This window comes from Lagenorhynchus albirostris, chromosome 14 (assembly GCF_949774975.1).
Source record: "Lagenorhynchus albirostris chromosome 14, mLagAlb1.1, whole genome shotgun sequence".
Classification (NCBI taxonomy): domain Eukaryota; kingdom Metazoa; phylum Chordata; class Mammalia; order Artiodactyla; family Delphinidae; genus Lagenorhynchus; species Lagenorhynchus albirostris.
In genome coordinates this window covers 66,464,535-66,487,668 of record NC_083108.1, presented here as the reverse complement: position 1 = coordinate 66,487,668, position 23,134 = coordinate 66,464,535, and the positions used below count along the sequence as shown (strand labels likewise).

Here is a 23,134-nt window from a genome sequence, read left to right as displayed (position 1 = left end):
GGTCTTCTCTCCACACAGTCACTTTCTGAGTGACTTTCTTGGTGCCCTTGGCTTTAAACAGCATCCGTACCTGATGATTTCCAAGTGTTACTCCCCAATCCAGCCCTTCCTCTGGGCTCCAGACCTGCTGGCCCTCTGCTTCCATGAGCTCTCTCCCCCAGATGCTGCAGAAGCATCCCGCTTGATCCTGCCACAGCAGTGTCTCGAGTTCCTCCCTCTGCACCCCCTTCTCCAAGGCTCCCTACCCAGATGCTCAGGCCAAAAGCCCAGGCCCCAGCCCTGAGCCTGCCCTGCCCCTCATGCATCAGGGTCCTGGGCTTCTCAGCCTGTCTGTGAGAACCACATGTGCTGGTTTTCCCCTGGTCCAGAAAATTGAATCCCCAGAAAAATGAAACTTGGCAAAAGACATGCAAAACCCAAGTCCAGATTTTTTATTATTAGATTCAGCAGACATCATCAAATTGTGATAAAGTTGCCAAATCTTTTGTCTTCAGTAGTGAACAGTGTGCAGTCTAGCACCTTTGAATAGCGCTGGGACAATTCCAACTCCAAAGTAAACCCCACGTGGATCTGCTCTGCTCCCCGCCTGCTGTCCGCAGCCAGGCCTATTTCCTCTCTCTAGGGTGAGGGCAGTAGCCTTCTGACTGGTCTCCTGTGGCCAGTCTTGCCTTCTGTTCCACGTGGGTGCCAGAGTCGTCTTTTTTAAAACATAAGTCTGTCTTTATACCAGAAAACTCTTCACTGACTTGCCATTACCTTCCAAATTTTAGAAATGTAAACCCCTCACCCAGGTCTGTATGATCAGGCCCTGCCGCCCCCGCCCAACCTCCTTCCGCATCCCTCCTTCTTCATGATGTCAGCCGCCTTGCCCCCGTCCTGTTCCTCCAACATGCCAGGTTCATTCCAGCCTCCAGGCCTCTCTACCGCTTCTCTCCTGCAGATCTTGGGTTAAGAGCCGGCCTCCAGCCCCCTCCGAGCTCACTCTCACACCCTCTGTTTACTTCCCAGGTTTTCACAATCTGAAATTACTTTGTTGTGAGGTGTGGGAGCTCCGCAATGGGGGTCTTCCCAGTGCCTGCAACAGGGCCCAAGGCACATCTTTTGTACATTGTGTTTTCATGCTGCCTAAGGGTTTCCAGAAGGCTCTGCACAGCCCAATGTGGGAGGCCGGCTCCCTAGAAGGCCTCCGTGCCCTCAGAAAGGGGGCTCCACTTCAGCCCTTTACCATATACACAGTCCATCCAGCATCCAGAGCTGTCACTTCTGAGAGCCCACCACACGCTGGGATGGGCCCCCAGGTCCCTTGCCTCGTCCCTGCATGTGGTGCCCAAAGCCTGCGGGCCTGGCCCCCTCCCCTGACGATTGTTCTTTCTCTCCCAGGACCAAGATCTCGCCTGGCCGACAGTGGAGGCCCTGGAGCCTGAGCTCAGATGGAACTCTTCCGTGGAAATGGGAACTGTATGGAGATTCCAAACTCTGACTTCCTACAGAAAAAAAAAGAAAAAAAAAAGATTTTTTTAGCTTTGACAAACACAAAAGTGGTAATAAAGAGAGCCCTCCTCAACCCAAAATGTGAGCCACGTGTGGCAACCCCTCCTCCCAATTAACAAACCAACAGACAAAATTCTCTTAGTCTTTTGCCTCTTGATAACATGTTACTCTTCTGTTTTGTAAAGTGTGTGTGCTTGGGGTTCGAGGTGTGTGGGATTGACTTATCTGCTTTGTTTTTTAAGATATTATATGTAAATGTAAAAAGTTATTTAAATATATATTTTAAAGAACCCTAACCGCCAACTTTTGCTGAAAAAAAAAATCACTGCTGCAGTAATTGAACCACATCATGTGTAGATACTGTTGTCTCCCTGGAGGGAGCTCAGGCCTTTGAAAAGCTCAGGGCTACACCTGCCTTAGAAAATGAACCAGAAACTTGAAGTAAAGCTAGTTGATATGGGTACAAACTCTGAGGAACAATGCAATGCTGCCTCTTACTTTCTCGTGGCAAATCCCAACATACAAAATGTCAGGCCTTCTCGGAAGCCATGCCTCTCCAGCCTGCACCTTCAGGCAGCTGATGGAAACAGCTTGGGGTCGGGTGGAAGGTCTGCAGCACTGCGGAGCCGGGACAAGCCATTGCTACGTAAGCCCCAGGGTGACAGGGACGATTCTGCGTAGTGTCCTCAGTCTGTCCCCTCTGGTCATCGTCCTAACTAGGACAGAGTTTACAGTCCTGATTTTGGGCTTCCTGCCACTGGCTGCAGAGATGGCTCGACGGGGTGTGTGGGGAGAGACACCCAGGAGGAATGTACGTGGTTTTGCAGCCTTGGTGTCTACCCCAGCTGTGGGAGAGGTGGGATGGAGGGCGCCCCGGAGCGGACCTGTGCGCATGCGTCCGTGTGTGCCCGGCCACACACACCCCGGCTGCTTCCGGCGTTGGGCTGCCTTCCTGGGTGCGCGTCGCCGGGACCCGATAGGGTCTGAGCTCCCTTTGAATGACAACGTTTCCCATCCCATTGCTTCAGGGTTGTTCAGCCCTCTGCCTCGTGGCTGAAATTGGTCATCTCGCCTGTAAATGTCTACTATCCTTTCTACCTAATGCACTATTCTGTATTGATTCTCCATGAGACAGAGTGAAAGAGACTATCAGATAGTTTAGACCCAAAGGGTAGGTTTTTATATATTGTTCCAACCTTTTGTTGTTTGTTGTTGCTGTTGTTGTTTTAAGAGGGAAGAAGAGTTTAAAAACCCAAACCATTTTTTAAAAGTTTCCATTTTAAAAGGGAGAATCTATTTAAAGCTATTTCAGATCAGGGATCGTTATCCTTTTTGTCCAATGTATTTCTTGTTATTAAAAAATGTTTTAGAAGAAACTAATCACATTAGCTCTTGTGTTCGCTAACTCTTCTGGTCACTTCTGTTTATTCATTTATTCAGCAGGTGTTTGTTGTCATCTGAAATGCTCATTTGCTGAATAGGAACCTTGAGTCCTGGCCCCCTGTAGGTGGGGAAGCAGAGACCCACCCTGGGCTGCCAGGGGACTGTGACGGCTCTTCTCCAGTCAGGCCCAGGGAAGGTCAGCCCAGGGTCCACATCACAACGTTTTGAATGAGAATCTTACTGAATCCCTTTTTCTTAAAAACCCCAGCCTGTGATGAGGAAATTTACTTACTTCCAGCCAGGATTTGTCAGAAAGAAATTCCAGCATCAAACGATTGAGCCGTTTGCCATTAAGGAGCTCACTGTGGTGAGATTTGTCATCCAGCCTCTGAGGTGCAGTCCCTTGGGGGCTGCCCCCACCCCCACCCCCAGCACCGCCTGTGCCCAGCACACCTGTTGGCGAGGGTGTGCGAAATGCCTGAGCCCCATGACACGTGATCTGGGCCGCCTTTATTCCTCGGGCCAGGAGTAGCAGCTGCTGAGGACAGCAGCTTGCATCTTGTGATTTTAGGGAAGGGGTGGGGGGTATGGCTTCTAACATGCACTACAAAAAGCAGCTTCTCATTGTTGAGATTTTGTTTGTTCGTTTGTGGCTTTGTGTTTGTTTGTTTGTTTGTTTTTAATGCCTTTGAGTGCATATTATCTTCCTTGTCTGAAATCATACCCCCAAAGTGGCTTTCTTTAGCCCTGGCTGGAAAACCACTCCTCAGCAGCCTTAAGAAATAAATAGATGAGGAGAGCATGTGGCTTCAACTGGGCTTATTAAAATAAATGAGTCCAATTTTCATTTGAAAGAGCAGTAACTACAGATGGCCAAAAAAACCACATTTAATTTTCATAGTTTATAGGGTGGTAGAAACAGAAAAGTGAAACTTTCAGGCTTTAAACCTCAGCCGTTGTCTTAAATTTGTGTTGGGTCACCAGAGTATGGTGACCAACTATATCGCCTCACCATTCAAATCAAAGGAAATGTCTTCTTTGAAGTCGTAAGACTCCAATAATGATGACAAGTACCTTTTCTTGGTGGCCTCTCAGTGGCATGTGGGAGTTACATAGCTATGGAAACTGGGAGCATCACATCTTCCATTGAGAGAGACACACACACGCACGCACACACACACACACACACACACACAAACACACACGCGCGCAGGAATGTGACTGTTGGGTGTGGTCCCGTGGCTCAGCCTTGGGTGTAGGACAGCCATGTAGACTGAAGAGTGCTAGAACCAGTTAAAAATGGGGGGTTGGGAGTTCTGGTCCACCAGGTACCTCTTTGTAGTAGACACAGCCCCAGGATGCTGGCCTTAACTCTCCGTCTCTTTGCCTCTCCCTAACCCTAACCCTAACCCTAACCCACGCCGTTTTATGACACGTCCACCACTCTGCTGTCCACCACTCACACCCTCCCTTATGTGCTGCTAGTTCCTACTCAAAGTTCATGCAGGACTAATGCTTTTAAAATGAGGTCTAAAAAATAATTACTAATCAAGAGTATTATTTTTTAAACAGAACTGCCTTTTTCTATTCTTTATATAAACTCTATTGTGTTGGTCTAACAAGGCACTATTTTAAAATGTTTTTTTAAAAATTTCTCCCATAGCACTTAAAAGATATTTTGTAAAGACTTTGCTGTAAAGATTTTGTAATAAAGTGGTCTAAGGGCTCCTTCTCCAACATTACCATTAAAAAAAAAATGTTTTAAAGGCTAGAAAACAACTTATGTATATTCTGTATATGTATAGCAGCACATTTCATTTATGGAAATATGTTCTCAGAATATTTATTTACTAATATATTTATCTTAAGCCATGTCTTATGTTGAGAGTGTGACGTTGGAATAATCATTGAAAATGACTAACATGAGGCCCTGTAAATACATGATAATTGCACACAGATTTTACATATTTGCCGACCAAAAATGATTTAAAACAAGTTGTAGTCTTCTATGGTTTTGTAACAAATTGTACAAATGACTGTAAAAAAAAATACAATTTTATCAAGTACGTTATATATTGTCATTGCTCTATTTGGTAAAGGTCTACAGATTCCACAAAGGAGAGGTCTGCGTGAAGCAGTGCCTAATAACATCCGCTCGCTCATGGGAGCATCTGTGTAATTTCCTCTCCTGTTAACACAGAGTTCAGGTTATTGGGGATCCAGGTGGTGTCTGGGCAAGTATCTGAGAGACAGCGTTTGAGATTATGTCTCTGAGGTGGTGATAGGTTTTCTCCTCAGCCCTATGGGGGGAATGGTGGTCAATCCCAGCAGTCCACTTTTTGAACATAGGGACCGTAAACTGGGTATAGCCATCGACTTCATCTGCTAAGCCTTTTCCTATCTGGAAGACTGAGGCCCTCCAGCCCCTCTTTAAGGAAAAGGGACTTGTAGGAAAAAAGCTTAAGCATCCAGCCTGGAAATGACCAAATCATGAAGGTGGAGAGGGGCCCCGAGTCTAAAGTGAATCTCATACCCATCTGTCTTGTTTCCCGGGGAGGGTAGTCACTGATCTGTAAAGTGCTCTGAGATCGCGTGGAAGGTGCAAAGTGGTGTTTATTCTTCGGACATTTAGCAGAGAATACCCTAATCCTGTGAGCTCCTGTCCCTATTTCTCGCTCTTTGACTTGGGCCATTTCTTGGGAGCATGCTCCTCGTGGACCTCTGGCCTCTTCCTGCCTGGCAGTGGGTCCTTCTGAGCACCTTCAGGGGTGGCAGCCTGGCTGCAAAGAGCCTCACAGGGCTTTGTTTTGATGGCCTTGCCCAGCTCCTAAGTGTACCTCTCGGGGGTCCCTGAAGGGTTCCACAGCATTGGCTCCACCACCGTGTGGTGCAGAGCCCAGTGGCCCTCTGTGCAGAGGCCATGGGTGGTTAATGCATCCTCCGACAGCTGCTGTCTCTTCCTGGTTTCCGGAAGTGAGGTGAGGCTCGGCCCTTCCAGGACACTGTCCCAATGTCCCGGGGTAGCACTTGGGAGGCAGCCACATGTTCAGCATATCTGCTCTCAAGATCTTGGCAGAGTGTTCCTTTTTTCTCCTTTGAACTTTCTTTACTGTAGCCAGGAAGAAAGCAGAGAAGTCAAAGCTAAAACTTGAGAAGGGAGCTCAGGATAATTATCTGGGATTTGTGTCCCCAAGTCTTGGTTACAGCCACAACCAACATTTGTCTAGCATGTTCTAGTTTACCGAATTCCTTCAGGGATACCACTGCGAGTGTTTCCCCACAGCCCTGTAAGGTCAGCAGGAGACAGCTTTAAAAGCAAGGAAATTGGAATGGGTTTGCCCAAGGCCACACAGCCAGAAGGTGGACCACGGCTGTTACCTACTGAGTGCCACCCAGGACCCTAAACATCTACTCTGTGCCAGGCTCTGCTCAAAAGCCCTTTGCGGGCTTCCCTGGTGGCGCAGTGGTTGGGAGTCCGCCTGCTAATGCAGGGGACACGGGTTCGAGTCCTGGTCTGGGAAGATCCCACATGCCGCGGAGCAACTAGGCCCGTGAGCCAGAACTACTGAGCCTGCGCGTCTGGAACCTGTGCTCCGCAACAGGAGAGGCTGCGATAGTGAGAGGCCCGCGCGCCGCGATGAAGAGTGGCCCCCGCTTGCCACAACTAGAGAAAGCCCTCGCACAGAAACGAAGACCCAACAAAGCAAAAATAAAAAAATAAATAAAATAATCACAAAAGAACTGAAGTAATCTGCTGATTCATAGATCTAAATATCATTAAAAAAAAAAAAAAGCCCTTTGCATGCATTAACTCATTTCATCCTCATGAAACCCTGTGAGGGGAGGGCTGTTTCTCCACATCTTATAGATGACAAAAACCAAGGTAGAAAGATACTGAGCCCACGGTCCCCCTCAATTACGGTCAGAGCTGGGATTTGAACACTGACCACCTAGCTCCAGGGTGCATTCTGAGCTCTGCCGGCCACCGTGGACTAACGGAGCTGGACTCAGATCAGGCCTCTGGGCGCCAAGTTCTCCATGTGGAAGTTCATGACCAGGTCTGTGGCTCAGCTCTGGGGTTCAAGCATGTGCATCTGAGCCTTTCCCATCCTCATTTTTGCTTCAAGTCAAGTTTCTTTTGTCTCCACTTCTGAAAGCCACTTTATCCTCCTCTCAAACTGAGCAAAGGAGAAATATGCATGACCCCAGATCTGTCCTCTCTCCACTAAATCACGCCCCCACCCCCATCCTGCCCCCCACAATCCTGTCTTTAACTTCAGGGTTTTCTTCTCTTGGCATGAAGCCCTAGCTTACCTTTCCTTCTCCCCACCCCATCACATTTTCTCCACCACCAGCCATCACCTACCTCATTGACGCCTCCTGCAGGCCTCCTGTGCCTGGGTGAACCTGGCCACTGCCCCACTGGCCACTTGCTGTTGGAACTGATGGAGTTTCTTATCCCGCCCCACTGGGCGGCTTTCGTTGCTGAATCGTCCTTGGGCTTTAATCTCTTTGAGGGTTTCGCATCTCCAAACTTGCGTGGTACTGGGCAGCATTTCTCCTTCAGTTGTCGCCTGAGCAAAAGTCTAACCAGGGAGAAGGAACTGGCAATTAATGGGTTCTTTACAACTTCCCAAGAAGAGGTGGTACCTGGTACAGGAGCATTGATGTTCTGCTTTGCACACTTTCTGGTTGTCCAGATGTTGGTGAGAGCTGGCGAGTCCACATAGCAGTCCTGAAGCCTGGTGTTCATAAGATAGACTGTCAGAGTCCATAGGTGGGGTTGCTGGGATCTCATCTCACAGAGATTGGATGCTAGAATTATAAGGGGGAGAAAAGGAATTAAAAAGGCCAATTCTCAAGCAGAGACTAGAAGGTCTACTTTGGAGGTAAAGTATTAACATCTTTTTATAGACCATTCCTTCCACACAGCTCTTAGAAATCTTTCTGCACAACCTCTCTCCTGCACACCAAAACCTTTTGTACCAAGTAGGGAAGCAGTAGAACTTCACAAGGTCACAGTGATGGTCAGGTTCTCAGAGAACATAGCATGCTTGGGCTGGAAGCGGAGGGAGGGTCAGAGAGCATTTATAAGGAATTAAAGACCATTTCTGTCCCCTGGAAAGCTAAGGGAACCCATGGCAGGAAAGGAATGGGAGATGGGATCGCTCAAGCTTCCTATAGGAGCTGTAGCCACTCCTCAACTATGCTGCAACCCAGAAATGACAGCAGGTAAAATCGTGCCAAGCCCTGAAATCACTTTCTAACCAGACTGCCATGAGCCAAGAAAAGCTGCTAAGCAGGGAAATATACTCTGGGGTCTAAAAAGGCAAAAGCACAATGTAAATGATGCTGGCCTCCATTTCTTGGGACCAGCCAAGAACAAGAGAACAATTTGGATAGATTAGAATCACACACTTAAAGAGACCTGGCTTTCTAAGAAATGTCACCTATAATAAAATAAAATCACCTTACCATATTTCGGTTGCCTTAAATTTTATTTTAGTTAGCTTAGTAGGGGGAAGAAATATGTATTTTCTTTTCCCTTTTCTCTGTTTTTTGTTTTGTTTTAATATTTCTATCACCTGTCTTTCTCTGCCTCAGTCACGTATGGGCAAATTGCTGTTTGTTTAGATTTTGCCTCTCATGCAGTTTTGAACCATTATCTCTAGTATTTGTGATGTCACTCTGGTTTGTGATGTGGGTGTGGGTGGGTGTTACATCATCAGATTTTTATAATTAAATTATGTTGGAAGAAGTTCTATTTTCTTGTGCTTACAGCCTCAGGAACTTCTCAAGCACTCATTTTCCCCAATATGGCGCGGGTGAATTTTGAAGGTTCTGACATTCTTAAGAAGCACACTTTGCACGCAATGTAGTCAAATATGCAGACCAGATCTGTGGATACAGGTAGCGAGATGCATCCTTACAGGTGCGAAAGGGCCCTTCTCCGTGCACATAAAGGAGGTACTGTTAAGTTCTCAGAATAGCTGCCAAGGCTAGGGACCAGAAATGAAAGAACACGTTCCTGCAGCCCTGGGCACCTCTGCCCGCATGTCTCTCTCGGGGGAGAATACGTGGTTTCTGGAATGCGGTTTTATTTTACATCCCATGGCAAATGCAGTAATTAGAGCTGTTAGCAGTGTCAAGGGCTTGAAACAAGAACAAAGACGCCTCTTCCTGGGAACTCTTGGGCAATGCCTATCTCCTTATCAGGTGCCTGCCCTGTTGGTGGTTTTGATTTTTCATGTACAGAATGCCAAAGGAGGCTCCCTCTCCGGGGGGAGGAGAGCAAAATGGTGGAAAAACAGAGTATGAGTCTGGCAGGAGTTCCTGGAATCACATGCGTTGCCTGTTTGATTTTTTTTGTCCCTGGAGTGAATCAAAGTCGCAGGCAGACCGCACCGCAGGCCACCGTGGAACCACCACCAGGCCACCGGCATCTGGACCCACAGATGCTTGGGAGGACAGTGGGGTTAATTCAGTGGCAAGCTCTGGCCTCACCTCTCGAGAGGTCGGTCAGTTTTAGAGCTGGGCGTTGGAAAGGGTTTGTCTTTGGGAAGGGTCTGCAAACGTCTGGAGACTGGGCAGGCAGGCATCCTTTCAAAGCCAGTGAACCCTGGAGAAGTGCCACCGGGCCCTGGGGCTACAGTCTGCCTTTACTCTGCGTGGCAGGGACAGAAGGGCAAGAATGGCACATGGAGCTGCTCTTCTGCTTTCCTTCTCTCCTTCCCCATCTTGAGGTTGGCTTTCCCACACCACCTCTTTCCAGACACTCAAATGTATTTACTTTCCTAGGCCTTTGACTCAAGAAGCACTCAGTGTCTCCTTCTAGCACAGAGCTGTTCACACAGATGGCAGCTGATACAGACTCTTCAAGTTCTATCAAATTCTTCTCTCCCTTCTCTGTAACTCCCTTCAATTGACACTGCCCTAGTAGTAAGCCTCATGTTCCTTAGAAATAACTCAGGGTAATTTGGCCTGTGCTATTTCTCCTATTTCAGTAAAATCTGTGTTGATTTGAATGCTCACTGTAGTCCAAACATGGTTCTAGACAACACTTTACCAACATCATCTCACCAAATGCTACCAACAGTCTTCTGCATGAGTTTGGGTGCTGCTGCCATCCCTACTTTATAGATGAAGAAACTGAAGGTCAGGGACTTCCCTGGTGGTCCAGTGGTAAAGAATCTGCCTTCCAATGCAGGGGACGTGGGTTCAATCCATGGTTGCGGAACTAAGGTCCCACATGCTGCGGGGCAACTAAGCCCGCATGCCACAACTACTGAGCTCTTGTGCCCCAAATAGAGAGCCCGAATGCCGCAAGCTACAGAGCCCACGTGCTCTAGAGCTCGCGTGCCACAACTAGAGAGAGAAAACCTACACACCACAACTAGAGAGAAGCCCATACCACAACGAAGAGCCTGCGTGTCGCAACTAAGACCCAACACAGCCATAAATAAATACATTAATTAATTAAAATTTTTTAAAAAGAAAAGAAACTGAAGGTTCAATTGCTCAAGGACCATGCCTCAGGCCCAAAAGCTAGTAACCAACAAAGGCTGGACTCAACCCAACCAGGGTCTATACCACCTTTGCTCTTATCCACTCAGAGCTATGCTGTGACACTTTGCCTTGCATCTGGTTGGCCCATCCACGTACCACACCTGGGCACGGACCATATCAAGTCCTATTGATGGCTCCCAGATCCATTTCTCAATGGGCAAGTGAATTCACATCTCTGGGCCTTACTTGCCTCATCTGTGAAATGCGGATAGTAGGAGTGCCTACCCCAGGATCACTACGCGGAGGAAATGGGACAACGCATGTGAAACACTTGGCATGGCTCCTGGCAGAGAGTAAGTGCTCAGTAAATAAAGTTCTAATTAATGTTGGGGTTTTTTTTGTTTTTTTTTTTTTTGTTTTTTTTGGCTGTGCTGTGAGGCATGCGGGACCTTAGTTCCCGAACCAAAGATTGAACCCACGCCCCCTGTGGTGGAAGCACGGAGTCTTAACCACTGGACCAGCAGGGAAGTCCCTAATGTTATTAACATTATGGCCCATTCACTCATCTGACCCCTTCTTGAGCCCCTGTTGCTCATGGTCTGAGTGACTTAACCCAACATTTTATAGGAACTTCATCCCAGGTCCTTAGCTGTGTGCCCATCTGGTTTATGAGACCAAGCAATGAGCCTCTTTTTTTTTTTTAATTGAGGTATAGTTTTTCAGATTCTTTTCTATTATAGGTTATTACAAGATATTGAATATAGTTCCCTGTGCCACACAGTAAATCCTTGCTGTCAAGCAATCAGCCTCTTGAAACAGGGGATGATTCTGATCTGACTTGGGTATCATGACATTTCTTTTCCCACGATCCACCTTCACTAAACATTTGTCAGATTCATCAACCTTATGGAGGTGATGTATCTACAGGAGCTACATTTCCCCTTGGTTTTAGAAGTTGTCCCGAATATCCCTGCTTTGTTAGATGGAAAGGGAAGCGGGTACCTGAGGATACACTAAGGAAAGTAACTAGTCTTTAACAGAGGTTGTTCTGTTGAAGGTTGTTCAGAAGTATAAAGTCAGGATGGAAAGACTCTATTTGATCCAGGGTCCTGAAACCATGGCAAGAGTTTCCATTGTTCGTGCCAACACTTGATCCAGAGACCTTGGGGCTGAGGTCATAGGGCTTCCATGTTGCTGAAAGTCCTGTTCCTGAGTTTGGTTTGCCAATGAACCTTTTTCACTCTGCTGAGATCAGTCTAAATAACCTTTATTTTCCACCCATCCTTTGGAGCTGTTCTTCCTGACATATCTAAACCACTGCTTCTGTCTGGAAACACATCTGCCCGTCTCTGATGCTTAGCCAGCCTCTGCTCAATGTATTTTTAGCTCCGATAATCTTTCTTCTTTCTTTCTCTCCTCTACTACCACTCTTCTCTCTAATTTCTCTGAGCTCCTGTTCTCTTTCCGGAGGGTCAGTGAATAAAGAGGAAATTGAGCCGGGCTTCCCTGGTGGAGCAGTGGTTAAGAATCCTCCTGCCAATTCAGGGAACACAGGTTCGAGCCCTGGTCAGGGAAGATCCCTCATGCCGTAAAGCAACTAAGCCCGTGCGCTACAACTACTGAGCCTGTGCTCTAGAGCCGGCGAGCCACAACTACCGAGTCCACGCGCCGCAGCTACTGAAGTCTGCGCACCTGGAGCCCGTGCTCCGCGAGGAGAGAAGCCACCATGATGAGAAACCCGCACACTCACCAAAGAGCAGCCCCGCTCTCCGCAACTAGAGAAAGCCTGCGTGCAGCAATGAAGACCCAACGCAGCCAAAAATTAAAAAAAAAAAAAAAGTTAAAGAAAAGAGGAAATTGAGCCAATTTATATGAACTCTCATCTTCCTCCTTCATGCCCCACCCCCAAATTCTAGTGGAATTTAGTTGTTTTTAATTTCCTCAGAAGATGTTTTTATTTTAACACCCAAGCAAGTAAACTTCCACACCCATATGGGAACACATCTGACGTTTGTGATGTAGAAGTTTTAGGAGAGAAGAGAAAAACTTTGGATGAGAGAACTTGAAAAGATTCCTGAACCATGATGCAAACTCGGAGGACTAGTGATTTAGACCACATGTACTGAATACACACCTATCATGGGCCAAGTATGTGAAATGAGGTTGCCCTGCCCATTCTGCCGCCCCTTCTCACCTGGCTCTGAGTTCTCAGATGTGGCCACCTGGATGCCCCACAGACACTGCTAACTCGTTATGTTCAAAACCAAATTCTTTTTCTCCCTTCACCCCCATCAGAACAGACTAACTACTGCTTCTCTTGAATTTTCCATCACTAGTTGCCTGACCCAGAACCTGGGAGACAGGATCAGTGCTGAGATGAGCCTGAGGCTAAAGGAAAATCAGGAATCTAGGTCCTGTTTTTATTTACAGTTTTTTTTAAATTTTTTTTTTTATTTACAGTTTTGAGATTCTGTTCATCATTAATTTTTTTTTTTTTTTTTTTTTTGCGGTACGCAGACCTCTCACTGTTGTGGCCTCTCCCGTTGCGGAGCACAGGCTCCGGACGTGCAGGCTTAGCGGCCATGGCTCACGGGCCCAGCCGCTCTGCGGCATGTGGGATCTTCCCGGACCGGGGCACGAACCCGCGTCCCCTGCATTGGCAGGCGGACTCTCAACCACTGCGCCACCAGGGAAGCCCTGTCCATCATTAATTTTTTGACATTCATTTAGAGTTTTTAAAGATATTGCATTAAAACACTGTCCATTAAATATATTTAATATATTTAAAAATTGATTAAATATTTGTCTTGATTACTGAGTTTTGGGGGGCCCCCTTAAATCTTGTGCCTGAGGCCAATGCCTCACTTGCCTCACCCTAATCCCAGCCCTGGACCACTCAGTAGGCGTTGGTTGTTAGAACCTCATAAAGATAAGAAGGCAATTTACCACGGTGATGAGGAGTAGGGTCCTAAAGTCCCACTGCCTGGGGTCATAGCCCAGCTCCACCACTAGGCAACCTTTAAGCAAGCCATTTAACCTCTCTGTATGAGGGGGCTCGTAAGAGTGCCTCCCTCATAGGGCTACTGTCATATGAGAAATGTGATGACAAACATTGCACACTGCTGAAAGCTTAGTAAAATCCTCAGTAAAGGTTTGCTATTCTTGTTATTATAATCAGACTCCTCATCCAGTGCTCTCTCCACAACATGACTGCCCTTTGAGTAGAAATCACCGCAGCTGGAGTTTCAAAGATACCAGGATCACCCAAACTCCACCAGCTGAGATCTCTCAGCTTCTTGGCAAATCCTGCTGCCCTCGGGAGGAATCCAAGGGCCTGACTGCAGAGCCGGCAGACAGACAGACACCAATATCTTCCTGGAGGCCCCGGGGGCTACAGTCAATGCCCTCACTCTTTCCATGAAATAAAGCTGCTTAAGGACTGAGGCATGTGAAGTATTGAAATGAATATCTCAGGCAGCTCCTTGCCAGGGCCAGGGACCACATAACTGAGCAAAGACCTTGAGCCATTACGTGCCCTGACCTAGACCTGCTCGATGGTATTTTTAGCCTCTGTGTGCTGTTTCCATCACCTGTGCTGGGCTTTACGCTGGAAAAGAGGGGAGGGAGGGCTGGGGACAGCTAGAGAGATGTTTCTCATGGCAGCCAGTGGGGGCAGGAGCTTGCACACTATTTCTGAGCTCTGTTGCACAAGTCAGCTTTCATGGGCTTGCAACATTTCAGGGGTGTGTGTAGTTAATGACACAGGCCCCCCCCACCCCCCCCCACCCCCCCCACCCCCCGAGCTTAGAAGGACCTCAGGCTTGGTTTAATGCTCTGTTGTCACCATCTTGAAATTCTTAAAAATTTTGAACAAGGGGCCCCACATTTTCATTTTCATTTTTCACTGTAGCCCATTCTGGTTACACAAGGCCAAGAGAGCAGAATAAAGGAAGGGGGCTGGTACCCAGTCAACAGGGGTGCCTTTCTGCAGGGCAGTAAGACAGATGGGAGCTGCTACCATGAGGCATAAATCCCCAGACTTGGCCAAATAAACCTGATTTTGAATCCCCGCCCCCCCATCTGCCTCTTCTTATTTCCTCCTCTGAAACTAGGATGAGATAAGAAAGGACCTTGTAAACTGTAGACAGCTGTGTCCTGCTTTGCTAAAACCTTTCCCCTGCACTCTGTTTAAAACAGTCCACAGAGCACCCTCTGTCAATATCATCATTTTCTTGTTTTTGTAGTACATTTTGCTCTCTGAAATTCACATTATTTTCCTGTTGGTTGACTGGCCTCTCCCCTCCTTTTGAGTGTCAGTTCTAGGAGTGTAAGTTCTTGTCTTGCTGGTGCTCTTGACAGGCTCCACACTGAATATTTGTTGAATGGAGGAGGGATCACGCTTACTGAGTACTTGCTTTGTGCTGATGGTTTTACCTGCATCTTCCCATTTTATTCTCCTTCTAGGGCCTCCTGCCTGGGAGAGTGCAAGTTAAGAGTTGAAGGAGTGCCAGGTTATGTTGGAGGAGGTGATTTTGGAGGTGGGGAAGGGCCCAAAATGGTGAAGGAGAAGGTAAGCAAGAGTGGGAGACACCAGGTGGGATGTGGAGGGCATCCCCCTGCTCCAATAAGGAGCCAGAGGATTCTCGACCTTGGTAATGACCCAGGGAAAACAGTGATTGAACAAGCATACTCTTGCCGTGGCACTGGGTCGTGTGGGTAGTGTGACGGAGCCAAGAAGCCTCGTGGGTGTAGTTGTGCCTTTGGGGCCCAGCTCTGGGAGCAGCTGGGATGGGGGGATGGTTGGGGGCGAGGTGGCGGGTCTTTGGACCGGGCGAGGGGGATGGCTAGGGGGCGATGGGGCCGGTGCACCTAAGGCGGGCCGGGGACAGCCCAGCCCCGCTCAGGGCGCGGCGAGTCAGCACAGGAGGGCTGAGGTTCCCGCCGCCGCGTGGGGCACAGGCCCGCACTTGCAAGTCTGGGACCAGGGACTTAAAAGCGCCCGGCGCACCGCCCGGACCTGCCCCGCGGGGCGTCACCGCGGCGGTTTAGGCTGGAGCCGAAGGAGAATCTCTGCCTGGGGTAGTGTGGGGGAGGAGAGAGGCCCACCACAGACCCCGGGGGCGGGCGGGGAAGACCTTGTGGGGGAGTGAGGCCACGCGGGGCCGAGAGTTTAAGCGAGCCACGCGCTCTCTGCGTCCCGGGATGGCAGTGTCTAAGAAAGCACCATTGCCCCACCCACTTCTGGATTTTCTTGGTATCGGGCGCTTTACTTGCATCTAGCTAATCTAATCTTGTGAAGACCTTTTAATATTCCTATTTTGCAGATGACAAAGAGCAGGAAACATGCCCCAGCTGACAAAAAATGTGCGATAGGATTCGGAACCGGGACTCAGTATGCTGCCTCTTTTGTGGCTGCAAAAATTGGGTTGGTAAAAGGAGCTCAACATTTTCTAAGCTCCTACTGTGTGTGTGTCAAAGTTTCCACGCATTGTCTCATTTAGTACAACCTCTTTGGGAGTATTGCTATCAACGTCCCCATTTAACAGATAAGGAAATTGAAGTAAGAGAGCTATTTTTCTTTTAAATCCGCCCAAGATTTTACAGGTGATCAAGTGGGATATGAACCCGGACAGGCTGACTCCAGAGCACCCTTTTTTAAACCGCTGTGATGAGCCAAGCAGGGAAAAGCGGTTTGCAGACTGCTGTTCTGACTATAACGGCTGCGGCTGAGCCCGCGTGTGGGTCACGACCCGAGTGAGGTTGGAGCAAGGGTCACTGGGCGCCCGGCCCGGTCCAGCCGGGTCAAACCTCCGCTTGTGGACTCGGAGGCTGTGCCCCAGGCTCCGCCCCTCACCTGCTGGCCCCGCCCCTCAAACCAACCAAGAAAGTGGTCCGCGGGTGGGCGGGCCCAGGTGCAGGGGATGTGGGTGGGGCCTGGGGCGTGAGTGACAGGCGTGGGCGGGGCGAGGCGGGCGTGCGCAGTCGGCTCCGCCCCTCGGGCCTCGCGGCGGAGCCTGGCGGGCCGCTGGCGGCAGGGGTGGTGGCGGCGCTGGGGAGGGCGGGCCGGGGCGGGGCGGCCGGGCGGCCGGGGCGGGGCCACGCTCGAGCCTAGCGTCCCGCTCCCATGGCCGCCCCCGGCTCCCTGCGTTGCCCCTTCTCCCCCGGGCCGCGCCCCGGGGCCCCGCACTGACGGCCCATGGCGCCGCCCGCCGCCCGCCTCGCCCTGCTCTCCGCCGCCGCGCTCACGCTGGCCGCCCGGCCCGCGCCCAGCCCCGGCCTCGGTCCCGGACCCGGTGAGTGAGCTGCCCCCCCACCCCCCGCTCCGCCCGTCCTGCGCGGAGCCCGCCCGGGGGGCCCAACTCCCTCGCCCCTGCCTTCTGGGACTCCTTCTCCAGTCCCTCAGCGACGCCCCTCAGACGGGGCGGCCCCTCTCGTCAGGACCTGGGACTCCCCCAGACCCCTTCAGCCGCCCTCGGCCGGCGCCCTGTCTGCCTCAGTACCTCCCAGACCCTTTGGTCAGGCTCCTCAGCGACGTTCCCCCGGCCGGGATGTCTCCTCTGTCTCAGGACCCGGCACCCCCAGCTCAAGTCCCTCAGCGACTCCCCCCGGGCCGGAACGCTCCCCCACCCCGCCTCAAGACGCTGCCCCCCCCGCCAAGCCCCTCAGCGACACCCGGGGCCAGGATCCCCTCCGCAAGCCCCACAACGACGCCCCCAGTCCCCCCTCCCACCCACGCCCGCGAACCCTGAGTCTACCCGCTCACGAGCGGGTGCGGAGGCGACGGGAGCGGGTACCCGGCCCCTCTGCCCGGTCCCGGCTGCACCCGCTTGCCCAACACTAATTTCTGAGTACAAGTTGAGGAGAGTAAAGTTGACCTGCCCGCCCTGCTAGAGGTAGACCTGGGTCCGGAGACGACCGGCTCTACCCAGCCAGAACGTTCCCTCCCTAGCCATCCCCCACCCCACCGGGGCCGCTTTGAACTTCCCCGTGACTCGGTGCAGGTCCAGCGTGGAGAGGGGAAGAAAGTAAGGGGTGATGGGAATCTTCTCCCCTACAGAGCTTAGGGTGCTTATCCTGAGAGTGCAGTGCAGAGCACTCGTTTCCCCAGTAGGCCCACACTTTAAACAGGGTAACCCGCTCCCCAGGCCAAGGTCAAGGCCAGGTCTTCCCCAAGTGGGGCCCTAGACCAGGATGGAAGCTGTGACTTTGCTTAGCTTGCCCGCACACCCTTCCTTGCAACAGAACTCTCCAAGTTGAAGAGCAGGCAAGGGGGCGTTGTCTGGCCCAGGTACATTGGTCCGCAAGTTGTTCAGGTGTTGAGAATTCGGCATTAATGGAAGGGACAGGAGAAGTGCATTACAGGTTTGCTGAAGTAAGAAAACCGGCCTCTGGGTTCTCCACCCAAAGTCGCAGACTGTGATGTTGGAGAGACAGGATTTTGCTGATGAAAGAAAACTCCAAGTTGCTTTGTTTACTTACCAGCTTGGATTTGTGATAAAGATAAGGATTTAGTGTTGTCACTTACTATGTGACTTTGGGTTGTGCCTTCAGCTCTCTGAGCCTCAGTTTCCTCATCTGTAAAGGAGGGATGATGATAACTCCCTTGCAGGGTGTTGTGAAGATTAAATGATGTACTGCAGGTAACACACCCACATGTAGCAGGCAGTCACTAAACATATTTAATACTTCTTTTTATAGTGCTTTACAGTTCACCAAGTGCTGGACACCTCCTTTGCCCTAGGAATGCTATGAGCTTCGAGTCTGATTAATCCCTGTTAAAGGCAAAGCTTGGCTTTAGAGTGGTAGAGGGGGCTCTCCAAGTGCTATAAACCTTAGGCTCAGGAAGTGGTTTCTGAGTGATCAGTGGCCTTCCAGGGGACAACTACAAAAACTTGTGCAGAAGTTTGATCACTTCTACTGTTTGCTGTATGTGGGGAATGAAGGAGGGACTTTCTGAGAGCCAGGATATGTCAACATAACTGTAACCTAGTAACCCCTTAGCTCCACTTTGCCATATGTGTGGTCAGGATTTAATGACCTCTATGGAGAGAGAGGTATGGGTGGAAATAAACTGTTTCCTCTCCTGGAAAGGGCAGAGTAATAGCTCTGAAAAGTGTTCAGTGAGCCAGCTGTGTGCTTATGCTTGTTGGAAGGTGGCACCCTCTCCTCAGGCACCTTTGCTTTGCTTGGAAGGGTCAAATGCAGCAGCTCTTATGTAGTTTGAACCTCAAACCTTGGTGTGTGCTTTTATTGGAGTCTGGTTAATAAATAACCATTGTGAAATGATTTATGATAAGTGGCCCATGTTCCCAATTCAGTGAGCCTTACCAGCTTTTTTCCCTCCCATCCTAGTACATCAGTGCCTTTGTGACTTCTCCTCTTTAGTTCCAGAGGCAGTTTTAGGGAGATACCACATGGTCTTCAGCATCACATCCTGTCTAGAGCCTACCCACTAGTTTTTAAAAATCCTTTCCAATGAAAAACACGTTTTACTCTGAGGATATGCCAAACTTGACATTTCATATTTTTGATACTGTAATTTTCTCTAAAATTTTGTGGATGGAAAAAATTATTTCAATACTTATATTCTGCATAATTTTGTAATATTTAGATTACTGGTGGTTTGCATTTTTGAATGCTGACTTTATAAAAAGTTAGCTCATTCCCTATCAGTGCTACTTCTAATTACAGTGTGTAGCCAACCCCAGATGACCTCCCTTCTCTTCATTCTTTGAGATTCTTTCCTTTCCTTCACAACTGATAAGGAGGAAGGTAGAGGTTAGTGGTGGAATCTAGACTCCCTTTTCAAGGAGGAAGGCAGCCAGGGCCGTGGGCTGATGGGCTCTCTGAAGTGAACTCCCATCTGGAATTTACTGACCTGCAGGGGATAGCCGAGAGGTAGGAAGAGCAGAGAAGGCTGAGTGGACTTCAGCTCTGAGTTTTCCGCCTAAGGCATATACCTGCTTGGGTGTTTCACCACATTTAGGGGCTTTCAGGTGTGCGTCAACAGAGTGTATCAACTCTGGTTATGTTTGCTGTGAACAGCCTTTTATGCTCATCCTCCTCCAGCTCCTCATGTAGAATTTGTCCCATTAGACAGCAGTGTGTCTTGCCATAAAACCTATGAGTTCAGTTAACAGTGAGAGCTTCATACTGTACAGGGCCTTATCCCTCTTGGGGACTCCATTTATGTTGTATAGAATTACCTGTATACAACCCAGGGGCTGAGAGGAGTGAAGGGGACTAACGTGCATTACCAGTTACTTTTATGTATTTTAAGAAACAGGAAACTATCAAAACTGACCTGGCATCAAAGAACTCTGATCTTTTTGTGAAAATTTTTGGCTCCTCGACAAAGCTGTTTAACTGTTTGAGATATGCAGTGAGACCTTTTATAAATCTTAGAGCAAAATGAAGTTCAATTTAGGCTCACTGCTAATAAACAGCAAGTTGGTACACTTAATATAGATATTATAGATACACTTATGATTTAGCATATGTGGATCAAAAGCAATAAATGATGAAGGTAAAATATATTGCTTTAAATTGCTTTACAATATACAGATTAGAAATTTTGGGTGATGGGCAATATACCATCTTTAGTTTAGAATTTTTGAGCCTATAATGCCATCTTAGGCTCTAAGTCAGGTAGGTGTCAGCAAACATTTTTTGTAAAGGGCTAGACAGTAAATAATTTGGGCTTTGTGGGCCATGTACTGTCTGTTGCAGTACAACAGCTGCAGAATCTCAAAGAATGAAGAGAAGGGAGGTCATGTTTATAGAGCAAAGCAGCCATAGACAGACTGTGAATGGATAGGTGTGGCTGTCTTCCAAGAAAACTTACATGGACACCAATATTTGAATTTCATGTGATTTTTTTAAACAGTTTTTTAAAAATTTTATTTATTTTTGGCTGTGTTGGGTCTTCATTGTTGTACATGCGGGCGTTCTCTAGTTGCAGCGAGTGGGGGCAACTCTTTGTTGTGGTGTCCGGGCTTCTCATTGCGGTGGCTTCTCTAATTGCGGAGCATGGGCTGTAGGCGTGCGGGCTTCAGTAGTTGTGGCACGTGGGCTCAGTAGTTGTGGCTTGCAGGCTCTAGAGTGCAGACTGAGTAGTTGTGGCACACGGGCTTAGTTGCTCCGCGGCATGTGGGATCTTCCCGGACCAGGGCTCGAACCCATGTCCCCTCCATTGGCAGGTGGATTCTTAACCACCAGGGAAGTCTAATGTGATTTTTATATGTCACAAAATACTGTTCTTTTGGTTGTTTTCAACCGTTTAAAAGTTTAAAAAGCATTTTTAGCTCATGGGCCATACAAAAACAGGCAGTGGGCCAGAGTTGGCCTGCAGGCTGGACTTGACCAAGTCCTGCTCTAGGTCCATATGTGTTGATTTTTTGCAGTGTTCACTGGTCTGGAAAAGTGACAAGGAGGCTTGCTAAATGAACCTTTTACCTTTTACTATAAACTAACTTTAAGAGGCATGGGAGAAATGGTTAAAAAGGTAAATTTTGTGTTAGGTATATTTTACCACAATTAAAAAAAAACATATCGAGGGAGGGAAATTTCATACACATACATTTAGATCTTTAATAAGACTTTAAAAAATACTTTAAAAAGAAATTCAGGGGCTTCCCTGGTGGCGCGGTGGTTGAGTCCGCCTGCCGATGCAGGGGACACGGGTTCGTGCCCCGGTCCAAGAAGATCCCACGTGCCGCGGAGCGGCTGGGCCCGTGAGCCATGGCCGCTGAGCCTGCGCGTCCGGAGCCTGTGCTCCGCAACGGGAGAGGCCACAACAGTGAGAGGCCCAAGTACCGCAAAAAAAAAAAAAAAAAAAAGTAATTCAGTATGGTTCAGTGTGCACCACATAAAGAAAATAGAGCCTTTCTCGGAACCAGCGCATTGTTTGTTCAGCTATGCAGATGTTGCTTGGATCAAACTGTTGAGAGATTTGTTTCTCAGAGGAAAGCCCAGGCAGCAGGTGGCACCAGCCCTGAGACATTTAAAAAAAAAAAAAAAAAGGAAAAAAAAAAAGAAAACTTCTGTCACTTTCCTAAACAGTTGAATGGTTCTATTGTCATTTTTAAAGTGGCCTTTAAAAAACAACAGTGTGCTTAGCATGGATGATTATTTTGTTTTAATTAAAACATTTTCGAAAAAACAAAATGAAACACTCAAACATACCAAATTGATTGTGTTTGTACTGTGGAACAGTTAATGCAAAACACTTGGGAGAGGCCGAAAGTTTGGATCTGTAGTTTTTTCTTAGTTTTTGCCTCCTGAATAAGGATAACAGAGGAGGAAGTGAATGTGTTCCTTAGCAAACTACCTGTGCAGGTTTTGAGGTGAGGTCTCCTCAAGCCCCCTTTTGTCACCTGGCAGGTTAGTTTCTGTCTGGCTCACAGTGAATGGGTGAAGACGGTGACTGACATTCTTCCACATTCATTTTGACCTTGAGTATCCAGGTGGAACCCGGAAGCATTAGTCTAGGAGAGGAGCCTGAGGTCACTCTGTTTTTTCCCCCTCTGTTGTCTTCAGTGTCATTCTCTCAAGATGGCAGTGCTTCTTCTCCAGACGTCACCTCTGGGACATTATCCTGGATTCGGATTAAACAGGGAAAGGATAGAGGCCGTTGTAGAAACATTAGAAGGGTGTCCACACTCCTCAAAAATAGCCACTCCACAGAAACCTGCCTTCTCATCCTCTAAGGAAATTCCTTCCATCCCCCTTTTAATCCTCTTTCTAGGTAAACACCTCCCTCTTCTGGACTTGCAACGGTTTGAAGAGGAATGAGGTTGGGGGCTAGGAAGTACTTTACAGACAAAAGATTTGAGGCCACCTCACGCAAGGCTGCCTCTCCCTCCTGCAGTTATGAGAGGGTACTTAATAACAGTACCCTCTCGGGGCTGCCCCTCTGCTGGGCCCAGCTTCTAGTTTTCTTGCCACTGATTTAATCCCTGGCAAGTAGCCAAAGCATTAAACTTTTATTGTTCAATTTACCACGAGGGCGGGGCCCTGCTTCTAGTGGGCTGAGGAGGCTTCCAAACCCCAGTGTCATACCACATTAGCAACTTCAGACTTTGAGGGCTGGATTTCTTTCAGTTTGGTTAGATTCTTGGTTAGAACCAGAGCAGTATATTCACACTCAAAGTTTGAAAGCTCGGAAATAATAAAAACAGCATAGGCAACTTTTAAAGATGATACAAAACAGTTGTGGCATTGACTTATAGGACTAACTCTAAACAGAGTTAGAGTTTATATCTTTTAAACAGAAATGTTAAATGGCTGTCCATGTTCCTTGGTGTCCTAAAGTTGGATGAAAACATGGCGACCAAGTAGTTCTAGAACAGTAGGGATTGTTAACCAGTGTCATCACAGTATGTAAATTACTTGCTGCTGTTCAATCTATAAAAATTCATCTTCAAAGAAAATTATTGGGCTGGTAAAAATATTTTTAATAATGACCACAGAAGCCATATTTGTTTTTCTTTGATGTTCTTCCAAAGACTTCTTCTGGTTTTAATCAGATTGTTCCCACATAAAATACAGTGGAAATCTACAATAATAAAATCCCTATTCCTATGTCTATGGGGAAATAAACAGGATGGGGACTGTCCTTTTAAGGGGCTTTCCCCTTCCTTTTCCCCAGACTCAAAGCCTCTATTACTGGTGGGTGTTTTGGCATCAGTTAAGGGCCTTCAATCCTTCCCTCCCTCCATGTTTTGCTCTTTCATTAAAGTGTTTCTGTTGTCTA

General features: G+C 48.3%; 3 protein-coding genes across 3 annotated transcripts in view; 2 read left to right on the top strand and 1 right to left on the bottom strand.

The window, feature by feature from the left end:
* The window catches only part of ZNRF3 (zinc and ring finger 3), a 148,602-nt gene extending 143,657 nt beyond the window's left edge, over positions 1 to 4,945 (top strand). Inside the window, exon 9 of the mRNA XM_060121306.1 lies at positions 1,381 to 4,945. Coding sequence (XP_059977289.1) covers positions 1,381 to 1,424 — 44 coding nt within the window. The 3' untranslated portion in view covers positions 1,425 to 4,945. The remainder of the gene's footprint in view (positions 1 to 1,380) is intronic.
* Positions 4,946 to 5,539: 594 nt separating this feature from the next.
* On the bottom strand, positions 5,540 to 10,001 carry C14H22orf31 (chromosome 14 C22orf31 homolog). Its single transcript, XM_060170526.1, is given in 5 exon segments — positions 5,540 to 5,857; positions 5,860 to 5,983; positions 7,344 to 7,626; positions 7,629 to 7,689; positions 9,969 to 10,001. Coding segments are annotated over 5 exon segments (819 nt in total).
* Positions 10,002 to 16,479: 6,478 nt separating this feature from the next.
* The window catches only part of KREMEN1 (kringle containing transmembrane protein 1), a 56,608-nt gene continuing 49,953 nt past the window's right edge, over positions 16,480 to 23,134 (top strand). Inside the window, exon 1 of the mRNA XM_060170525.1 lies at positions 16,480 to 16,673. Within this exon, the coding sequence (XP_060026508.1) occupies positions 16,577 to 16,673 (97 nt within the window). The 5' untranslated portion in view covers positions 16,480 to 16,576. The remainder of the gene's footprint in view (positions 16,674 to 23,134) is intronic.